At 43.4% G+C, this 11,482-nt stretch overlaps 1 protein-coding gene across 1 annotated transcript; it reads right to left on the bottom strand.

Annotated features, from left to right (window-relative positions):
* Nucleotides 1–220: 220 nt before the first annotated feature.
* zgpat (zinc finger, CCCH-type with G patch domain) lies at nt 221–11,061 on the bottom strand. The gene is made up of 7 exons (XM_055930847.1): nt 10,908–11,061; nt 9,750–10,381; nt 8,318–8,451; nt 5,233–5,397; nt 2,435–2,557; nt 1,422–1,863; nt 221–1,044 (listed from the first exon to the last, which is right to left on the bottom strand). Exons 2-7 carry the CDS (start codon nt 10,328–10,330, stop codon nt 906–908), a joined length of 1,584 nt encoding a protein of 527 aa, XP_055786822.1. The 5' UTR covers nt 10,331–10,381; nt 10,908–11,061; the 3' UTR covers nt 221–905.
* Nucleotides 11,062–11,482: the final 421 nt, after the last annotated feature.

Here is an 11,482-nt window from a genome sequence, read left to right as displayed (position 1 = left end):
AAAATCTGAGGTGGGCGAGAGATCAAAGCTGGCACCCGCATCTGTTCAAAAGAATTCAAATTTCTTCTGACAAAACCTGTCAAAGGTTCCATAAGAATAACAAATATAAAAACAAGCATTTCTTGGGATACATTTTTTTTTTTTATATCACGCTTAGGTTGTGCATGAGGTTTATATTTACAAAGAATGGAAAATGTACAGTGAGTTCTGAAAACATTGGTAAAATAATAAAAACATTTATTTAATGAAAGCTGTCCACTCCAAACTATATAACATAAGAAAATGGTTAATTACATTGGCGGAACTTTTTATTTTATTTAAACTTAAATTTAACTAGACAAGTCAGTTAAGAACAAATTCTTATTTACAATGACAGCCTAGGAACAGTGGGTTAACTGCCTTGTTCAGGGGCAGAACGAGAGATTTTTACCTTGTCAGCTCGGGGATCCGATCCAGCAACCTTTCGGTTACTGGCCCAACACTCTAACCACTAGGCTACCTGCTGCCCCAACATGAAAAACAACCTAAGAGAATTATGGACCTGAAACCAAAATCTGTCATATCCACCTATATGTAGCCGTCTCATCCATGATAAACAGTTAATCCAAGTGTGTCATGGCTCATCCTTTAAAAACAAGAGGGTCATCAGCAACTGACCCACACTTAAAATCTCCACCACTGCAATCCATGTCAACATTTCATAAACAAAAACCGGACCAATATTAACAGAAATAACTCATGCATGGAGCCAGTTGACTACTCCAAAAAAAGGCAAAGTCCAACAACCAGAGGCCTTAAGATAATCCAAAGTCTTTTGAGTCAAATGGATGAAATAAACTCAAGGAGGCACCTCTCTCAGTTGACAATAATTGTTTGTGGGTTCTAATCACCGGAGGACCGTGTGGTCAAAACTCTGTCATTTTCTTGTGAGTGTCAGCCTTCCTGTTCTCCCTCTGGGCTGAGAGCTCCTGGGCCTTCTGCTGGACCAGCAGGCTGCGGGCTGCAGACAGCTTCTCTTCCAGGTGAGTCACCATGGAAGAATCCCTGTGGGGCCACAGAGGGGAACAGTGATTTAATAAGAACTACTTAGACATGGGGAGGAGTTGCTTTACAGACATACACTATAGAAGTGCATCTACAGAAGCAAAGTTGCTACAGAGGAAGAAAACTAAAGAGATCTAAGAGAGGGAGAGGCTGCATTGGGAGAATAGGGACCTACTATATTTGTGATTTGCTGCAAATCTTAAACCCATCTCTAGTCAGCAAAGATCAAACTATCATTGACATGAGTTGAAACATTGTTTAACAACTACAGTACACTGCCATTCCCATCTGATGGCCGGTGAAGTGCTCCTGTATGGCTGTTGGGCATCCATCTTATGATATTAGAGGTGAGTTCCCAGGGTCCCTCCTTTCCTTACCTCCCAGTCCGTCGGCTCAGGGACTCTGTGAGTCTCTGGATCTCCCTCTCCGTCTGGGTCACCCTCTCTGCCGCCTGGAACAGCTTCACGTTCAGGTTTCTCTTGGTGCTCTTCCCCCCCTTGTAAGCCTCCACTCCGGCCCCTTGAGACGATGGAGTATGTGAGGGAGGGGGGCCACAAGTGCCTCCTGCCTCAGGGTTGGTGTCCCCGTTGCCCAGCTTGCGGTTCAGGAAGTCAAAGACGTTGTGGCACCCACCAGTGTTACGTGCACGAGCCTTTCTTGTTCTCTTATTGCGGCTCACCTGCTGCCCATCTTTGCCTTTGGCCACTTTGCTCTGTGTCTTCCTCGCAGTGAGCTCAGCACACTGGTCCAGAGATTTACCTTTGGGCATGACCACCGCCAGCACTGGCTCCACCCGACCCTCTGACGTTTTACCCAGACCTGTTGGGCACAGACGCATCTACTATGGGCTTGCTGGGAACGGCAAATTGTGGCTTGTATCTCGAAAAGCAATTAAACTGAAAGCCTAAAACAATGGCTATTTGTGTGATGTGTTAAAGTGGATTTTAGGGTGTCAAATTGAAATGACCACAGTAAAATTAATTTAAACTTAGAGTACGAGTTGTATGGGACATTGCTTTTACTAATCCACACATTTCACAAATCTAAGGGCAGACGTAAGAGGGGGAGGCCCAAAACAACATTGCAGAGAACAAGACTGAGCTCCATCAACACCAGCAGAGCTGGAGCATGGTGAAGATGACCCGAGACTGACAGAAGTGGAGACTGTTGCTGCACCTACGTGCCAGAGTGTTTCACTAATCCTTGAATGTGAACTAACCTTTTAAATTGACAATTTCATTCATCAGAAAATATGTGCCACAAGGCAATATGCATTTGATTTTAGAGTAGGCCAACATTTTTCATTACATTGTGTTTTACAGTATTACTGCAAAGTATTACTTATCTGCATTGTCTCCATGTTTGTTGACTGATAATCACTTGTGTTTACCTTTCCCATATTCATATCCCATTTTGAGCATGAGCTTGGAGCCTATGCCTCTTGTGTGTGCCTCCCAGCCACCAAAGGCAGAAGAACTTCTCGACGACGCCCAATCCTCCTCTTGGGTTAAAACTGAAGGGTCAATGAGAAGACAAACTAAATAGTTTAGCTACATGCAGGGCATCTGTACAAAGAAACATTCAGCCAAGTTACTGTGTAAGTAGGTTTCATGTTATCCACTAATGTTTGGGGTTAGAGCGAAAGGAAAAACATTGATTCAATTGGGAAGTAAATTACAAATCAATAACATCCTCTTTCTACATTAGGGTCGATTGCATTGCCAGCATGCCCCAAAATATTTTTGCCATCTCAGATTGTCTTATCAAAACGTCATTGGAGTGAAGGATGCTTTTGACATTTGTATCAAACCATAAAAATAAAAAAATCATGATGAAAGTGGCTATTTTAGGCCATTTCTTTGATCCGTTAACCGTACATGATACAAACACCACCTTGGAATACAATGAGGGGGGCGTGCACTGCTCTCAAAAGGGCCTAAAATTGACACTTTCATCATGACCCCCCCCCCCCCCCCCCAAAAAAATTTCATTTCATCATTTTAAACATCCTTCCAAAAAAGTTCTTATGTGAGAATTGCCAAAACAATCTGTTATAACCCAAATTATTTCTGGCCATGCTGGGGTAGAATGACCCATAACAATGTCTTTAAGGTAGCTGCATACCATTACCTGGAAATCCTCAAGACAAAGCCTACAAACCTGACTCCGTTACACCAGCACTCACATACAATCATCATATCCGCTGCTGCTACTCTGTTTATCATATATCCTGATGCCTAGTCACCTTACCCCTATACACTTAACCTATTCAGTTAAAGTTGGAAGTTTACATACACTTAGGTTGGAGTCATTAAAACTTGTTTTTCAACCACTCCACAAATGTCTTGTTAACAAACTATAGTTTTGGCAAATCGGTTAGGACATCTACTTTGTGCATGACAAGTCATTTGTGGGCAGAACTGAAAAAGCGTGTGCGAGCAAGGAGGCCTACAAACCTGACTCAGTTACACCAGCTCTGTCAGGAGGAATGGGCCAACATTCACCCAACTTATTGTGGGAAGCTTGTGGAAGGCTACCCGAAATGTTTGACCCAAGTTAAACAATTTAAAGGCAATGCTACCAAATACATATTGAGTGTATGTAAACGTCTGACCCACTGGAAATGTGATAAAGCTGAAATAAAAATCACTCCACTATTATTCTGACATTTCACATTCTTAAAATAAAGTGGTGATCCTAACTGACCTAAGACAGGGAATTTTTACTAGGATTAAATGTCAGGAATTGCGATTTTTTTTAAATATTTTTTTTAATGTATTTGGCTAAGTGTATGTAAACTTCCGACTTCAACTGTACGTACGGTCACCGCACTTATTGATGAAACAGGTGACTGATGTGGTATACTCCTCAATGCCATTGGATGAATCCCGGAACATATATTACAGTCTGTGCTAGCAAACCAGTACTGGAACTGAGCATCAGACCACTTCTGCATTGAGCGAGTCAATTGTACTTCCTGCTGGAGTTTTTGCTTGTAAGCAGGAGGATAGAATTATGGTCAGATTTGCCAAATGGGAGGCGAGAGAAAGCTTTGTACGAGTCTCTGTGAGTGGAGTAAAGGGGGTATATATATATATTTTTTTAGAACCCCCTTATTTGCAAGTGACATGCTGAAAGAAATTAGGTAAAACGGATGAAGTTTTCAGGCATTAAAGTCCCCGGCTACTAGGAGCGGCGCGTCTGGGTGAGCATTCTCGTTTGCTAATGGCCTTATAGGGCTCGTTGAGTGAGGTCTTAGTGCCAGCATCAGTTTGTGGTGGCAAATAGACAGATACGAAAAATTGATAAATTCTCTTGGTGAATAGTGCGGTCTACAGCTTATCATGAGGTACTCTACCTCAGGCGAGCAAAACCGCGAGACTTCTTTAATATTAGAGCACACTAGCTGTTGTTGACAAATAGACAAAGAGCACCACCCCTCGTCTTACCAGAGGTTGCTGTTCTGTCTTTCCGATGCACGGAAAACCCAGCCAACTGTATATTATACATTTCCTCATTACAGCCACGACTCATTGAAACATACGAGATTTGTTTTTAATGTCCCGTCAGTAGGACAGTCTCAAACGGAGCACATCCAGTTTACTCTCCAGTGACTGCACATTCATCAGTAACACAGATGGTAAAGGCAGTTTATCCACTCACTGACAAATTCTCACCAAGCATCCAGATCAGCACCCCACACAATTCCTGGAGGCTGAAATTGCCCCAGTTCATCCATGGCCTGCATAATCACCAGACATATCACCCATTGAGCATGTTTGGGACGCTCTGGATTGACGTGTACGACAGTGCGTTCCAGTTCCATATCCAGCAACTTCACACAGACATTGAAGAGGAGTGGGACAACATTCCACAATCAACAGCCAGATCAACTCTATGCGAAGGAGATGTGTCGCGCTGCATGAGGCGAATGGTGGTCACACCAGATACTGATTGGTTTGCTGATCCACGCCCCTACATTTTTTTCCATGTATCTGTGACCAACAAATGCATTATCTGTATTCCCAGTCATGTGAAATCCATAGATTAGGGTCTAATTAATGTATTTAAACTGACTGATTTCCTTGTATGAACTTTTACTCAGTAAAAACTTTGAAATTGTTGCAAGTTGCGTATATATTTTTGTTCAGTGTATATGGTCTACACATCGTTGAAAGAGGTACCTACCTATGGGGAACGCTGCTTCGCCCTCTTCGTTGTCATCATCCTCCGAGTCAGAGCAGGAGGGCAGGTCATCTTCTCTCAACGGTGGGATGACTCCGTCAGCCTCCACCATGACGTTCTTCAGCGAGGCCGAGTCAAACTTCACCGTGTAGAAATCATTGTCGATGTCTACTCAGACAGACGAGAGCATTTCAATCACCTTGGTTAGTGGAACACAGTAATCTGAGCTGATCAGACATCAATGTTTTGTAGTAGACAAGATTAACATGACACCCAACATGATGTAACTAATTCGGAACCCAATAGGCTACATCTCTAGTAGTGGGTAAATTGGGTGCAATTGAATGGGTTTGAGAAAGGCAATGCTTGTTATGCTGTAAGTCAGCCATACTCAAAAGGCAGGCCAGAGTCCGGATCTGGACCCAGAACAGGGTCAAGATCGCTGGGCATGACTTACAAAATAAGAAACAGTGCCTTCAGAAAGTACTCATACTCCTTGACTTATTCTAAGTTGTTGTATTACAACCTGATTTCAAAAAGGATCACCTATCTACACACACACTACCCCATAATGACAAAGTGAGTGTTTAAAAAAAAAAATGAAATGTTAGCAAATTCATTCAAAATGAAATAAAGAAATCTCCTTTACATAAGTATTCACACCCGAGTCAAAACTTTTTAGAAGCACCTTTGTCTGCCATTACAGCTTTTGGCATGTCTGTATCAGCTTTGCAGAACTGGATTTGGGGATCTCCCGTTCTTCTTTGCAGATTTTCTTAAGCTCTTAAATTGGACAGGGAGCGGCGGTGAACAGCATTCAAGTCTTTCCACAAGTTTTCAATGGGATTCAAGTCCGGGCTTTGGCTGGGCCACTCAAGAACTTACACATTCTGGTTCTGAAGCCATTCCAGCGTTGCTTTGGCTGTATGCTTGGGATCATTGTCCTGTTGGAATGTACATCTTCACCCCAGTCTAAGGTCGTTTGCACTCTGGATTAGGTTCTCATCAAGGATTTGCTTGTACTTGGCTCTATTCATTGTTCCCTTATTCCTCATTAGTCTCGCAGTCCCTGCCAATGAAAAGCATCCTTATAGCATGATGCTACCGCGCCCATGCTTCACGGTAGGGATGGTGCTAGATGGGTGATGAGCTGTGCTTCGTTCTCCAGACATAGCGCTTTGCATTCAGGCCAAAGAATTACATTTTTGTCTCATCTATCCACAGAATCTTTTGCCTTGTGCTCTGTCTTTCACGTGCCTTTTTGCAAACTCCAGCCCTGCGTCTTTTTCTCAGGAGTTGCTTCCGTATGGCCACTTATCGAATCAAATGTATTTAGAAAGCCCTTTTTACCTGAGCAGGTCTCAAAGTGCTGTACAGAACCCAGCTTAAAACCCAAAAGAGCAAGCAACACAGCTGTAGAAGCACAGTGGCTAAGAAAAACTCCCTAAAAAAGGCTGGAACCTAGGAAGAAACCTAGAGAGGAACCAGGCTCTGAGGGGTGGCCAGTCCTCTTTTGGCTGTGCTGGGGGAAGATAAGAGTACAGGACATTAAGGCCAGATGGTTCTTCAAGATGTTCAAACGTTTATTATTTTGACCCTGCTTGTCATTTATAATCACAAAGGCTGTAGAGGGTGCAACAGAGGTCAGGACCTCAGGAGGCCAAGCAGGGTCTTGACTTGACTGCAGTGCAACGTCGTAACCAACTTCAGTGGACAAATGCTCACCTTCGATGGCCACTGACACATTGGAGAAGTGTGCTCTTCATGGATGAATCCCGGTTTCAACTGTACGGGGCAGATGGCAGACAGCGTGTATGGCTTCGTGTGGGCGAGTGGTTTGCTGATGTCAACGTTGTTTACCGAGTTCCCCATGGTGGCGGTGGGGTTATGGTATGGGCAGGCATATGCTACGGACAATGAACCTAATTGCATTTTATCGATAGCAATTTCAATGCACAGAGATATAGTGATGAGATCCTGAGGCCCATTGTTGTGCCATTCATCCACCGCCATCACCATTATCATGTTGCTTTAGCTGTATGCTTGGGATCAAGCATGGCCCCAGGTTGTAAGGATCTGTACACAATTCCTGAAAGAAGAAAATGGCCCAGTTCTTCCATGGTCACCCATTGAATATGTGTGGATTCTCTGGATCGACGTGTACGTCAGTGCGTTCCAGTTCCCGCCAATATCCAGCAACGTCACACAACCATGGAAGAGGAGTGGGACAACATTTCACAATCAACAGCCTGATCAACTCTATGAGAAGGAGATGTGTCACGCTGCACGAGGCAAATGGTGGTCACACTGTTTTCTGATCTCCGCCCCTACTTTTATAAGGTATCTTTGACCAACAGATGCATATCTGTATTCCCAGTCATGTGAAATCCATAGATTAGGGCCTAATTAATTTATGTAAATTGACTGATTTCCTTATATGAACTGTAACTCAGTAAAATTGTTGCATATTGCGTTAAAAAAAATGTGTTCAGTGTAAATGTTGTAGTTATCATGGCCTGGAGCCTTGACCCCCAGGGCGCCCCCATTGATTTTGTTTAGTCACTCAGGTATCATACCTTGTCGTGCTGCTGCTCCAGTTTCTGCTGTTCTGCCAGCTATGGAACCCTGACCTGTTCATCAAATGCTACCTTGTCCCAGACCTGTGGTTGTCCACTCCCCCGCTCTCTCTGCTATGAGAAGTTTTTCCTAGCCATCGTGTGACTACGTCTGCATTGCTTGCTCTTTGGGGTTTTAGGCTGGGTTCTGTATAAGGTACTTTGTGACATGTGGATGCAAAAAGGGCTTTATAATACATTTGATTGATTGATTGATATGAACACACATAAGACATGGCAAAATGTGTAGAATTGCGGGAAATTATCTTTAAAAAATTGCAACACTCTCTCTCGGCCAACAAGAGGGGTGTGAACAGTTTGGGGTTGCATAGGTTGCAAGGTGGGTGTTTGTTCCTACGCCGATAAATGACAATATCCATCCAGACATTTGTCACATAGAAAGTGTGTGACCGGACCTTCTCAAATAGTAGTTGAGTACCCCTGCTGTAGGTGATGGACAGTCAGTGACACACCTGTTATTTTGCCCGAGTACCAGATGCCATCGTCTTGCCTGGCCAAGCAGGAGGAGCCCTCTTGAAGGTTAGTGAGGTCCGACTCCAGGAACTCTCTGAGCTCTGACACATACACCACCTCGCCATGGGAGAACCTACAGCACCAGAACAGGGGTCAGACAAGGGTCCTTACTGAGACGGCGTATCATAGCCAGGCAAAATAACATTGGGGAGAGTAGTCGAAAAGGGTTTCAATTGAACTGAAAATAAGGTACAAAGATTGCATGAAAGCTCAACACTTACATTTTAGGCCAAGTAAAATCAAGTGTAAAACCAAGTGGGGGTTGAGGAAAAATAAGGGTGTAACGTTATAATTTGAATGACAAAAATGAAGATGTTATTACTTCATCAGTTACAAAGGAAATGTGTGTTCTGCTTTCCTTCCGACCCTGTAAAAAGACATCCGCGTGAGATCATAGATAGGTTCTCTGTTAAAACTATAAGAAAAATGTATACAATTTAATGTGAAGACCTAAACTGCCAGCAACAGTTTAGGTCTCACGGTGCATCCCTTTCAGATGGTTAAGCATTGCACCTGTATTGCCGTACCTCAATTCTACTGCTAAAAGTTAGCATTTCCTTCTCACTCTACTTCTTAAAGTATTGCCATTCAGGACTTCGCTGCTGTCGCTTGCCTTTCTTGTTAATGAGTGACGACGTAGTGGTGGAGTGTAGACTCCAAAATAATTTCTGAGTGTCAAGATTCCTTAGATTGAGTATTTTTGGAATGGAGGAAACTGATTAGTTGCTGTACTTCCAAGAACAAACACTCATATCTTTCATAGAGAGGGACGGTAAGAGGGGAGGGGCACAGTGTGGGCAGGTCGGCTACCAGGCAGACAGAACAGTGCACTACGCCCATCTATCTCAATTTCTGGGCTTGCAATGTCTTGCAACTTCGGTAAAACAGGGACTACCATCAGTGAATAGAGTAGGATATTCTACACGCAGTAGAGCAAATACTGAACACACTCGCATCATTAGTGAAGAGAAAGAGCAGGGGTGTAATCATTAGTCCAAACAGTTGCAAAACGTAACGTTCCGGTTTGCAACTAAAACTAGAGTTTTAAGAAACATTTTGCAAAAGAATCGGCGTAATGAACAAGGCCCAGGCGAGCCAGCGCAAGGGAAAGAGAGGAGGGGGCAGGCTGAAAAAAAATGTGATGTCTTGCACATCTGGCAAATTCACCGAAGTAGCCTAAAGTTTGACTCTCCCCTCTGGTTTTATTTAAATTCCATAACATTTCCCTAGTTTTCGTCTAGTTCGGCTATAACATGGAAAATAACATGTTTTGTGATAACTGCAATTCGATTTGAATTTGGTTTCAGATTTTTCTTAACGTTAAGGATCACCATTTCATTTAAATGTTCACCCCTTAATAAAACCCTATACCTGCAGTTGTCTGCGAAGCGACACTTGTCCTCCAGGAAGAAGGGGCAGGGCTTCATGGACTTCTGTGTGGGATGGACATACAGCACCCTAACCTGGGTCTCATTCCTGTCACAACTCTCTGTCCCCACAATCATTGCATTGTGGTACTCCAATGTCCCCCAAGAGGTGCGGTAGGGTGCTCGCACTTTGGTGCCACTTAGCGCATCTCCCTCTCCCTCCACCTCGCCATCATCCTCCTCCTCTCTCTCATCTTCCCTCTCTCTCATGTCTGAGCTACTTCCGGAAACCTCCCCCACTTCCGAGTAGAAGGCAGCAAACTCATTGTCCAAGCCACCGTTAGCTGGTGTGCCTGTGGCTAGCGACTGGAGCCCGTCGTCCTCTTCGAGAGTGGCTAGGAGCCGACTCTTCTTGACCGACACTAGGCTACCTTCTGTGAGTTCTATCAGCTGAGAGAGGTCTTCTTTCAGTTTTAGCAGGTCAGCCTGCTGCGACGGGTCCAGGCCGGCCAACAGGGCACTTTCCACCTGCTGCAGCTGGGCGCTGTAGGCCGTGATGGCTGCCTCCAGGGATCCTTCGTCCATACTGGCCTGGGTGGGCAGCAACCACTGGTCAACATCTAGTTATTAAGGAGTCTGTGGCACAAGAAAAGCTCATGAATAGATGTGTGTCTGTGTCATGTGTCCATCATTAACATGTTGCATAACTAGGTCTGGATGTGCATCCATCAGCTAACTTACTTGCTAGGCTAGAAAAGTTAGCTATCATGCTTAGCTATAAAAACACCATGACATGAGCTCAACTGTGATAATGACAACGATTAGCTGAAGAACACTGAACTCCGTTCTCTTATATCGAAAGCAGATATAGCTAGGAGAAGAGTTGAGCGTTCCTCAGTTAGCGAATATGTCTACCTAGCTAACTAAATTAGCTAGTTAGCTAAATTAATCAAGAGAGGTAGCTAGCTAAGGTTACCTAGCCATATAACATTCAAAGTAAATGGCAAATTGTCAATTAGGAAGCTATCACAAATAATGCTGCTAGTTAGCAACACATTTAGCTAATGCAATGATAATCTAGCTAGCTAACAATTTATGCTATCTAGCTGTTGAGTACCAGTAGCCAGCAGGCTAGCAATTCAATTAGAAACGTTATACTTACTTCGTGACATGCAACACCTTTTCTACAAAAAATGCCTATTGGGGGGAGAACTTTAAAGTCATGTTGCAAGAGAACACATAACAACAATAGGGGAAATACAAGCAGGCTGCCGAAGGTGTCGGTGCGAATGAAACGTAACCCGGAAGTAATTAATTTCACACTGCGTCTTCACGAAATAGAAGTATTTTGAAAGTATCATTGGTGAGTCATTAAACAGTTACGAATTGGCAGAAAATATTAATTTATATAGGTTGAGAATAGGTTTTCTTCCATTTAGCAGATTTTAAACAATCTTGACCGTTTCAAAAAGTGCTGTAACATAATGGATAAGTGTAACTAATGTGTGTGTGTGATCAATCATGAGGACCATATTTCCTGTAGCGCAGTAAATCAATAAATGGACAAAAGAAAGTAGTGTATCTCAGATTTAGTGATACTTTGGGTGCGTTAGTAAATTCACTCTGGCTATCTTGTCTGAGTGTCGTAAACGTCGCAAAAAAAAAGCGTAATTAAATTGTTGCCAGCAGCACAGTTACAGTCACCAACTCTCTGGATAACATGAAACACCCAACCAG

The sequence above is a fragment of the Salvelinus fontinalis genome, chromosome 8 (assembly GCF_029448725.1).
Source record: "Salvelinus fontinalis isolate EN_2023a chromosome 8, ASM2944872v1, whole genome shotgun sequence".
NCBI classification, from domain to species: domain Eukaryota; kingdom Metazoa; phylum Chordata; class Actinopteri; order Salmoniformes; family Salmonidae; genus Salvelinus; species Salvelinus fontinalis.
This window is presented reverse-complemented; position numbering and strand designations above follow the sequence as displayed.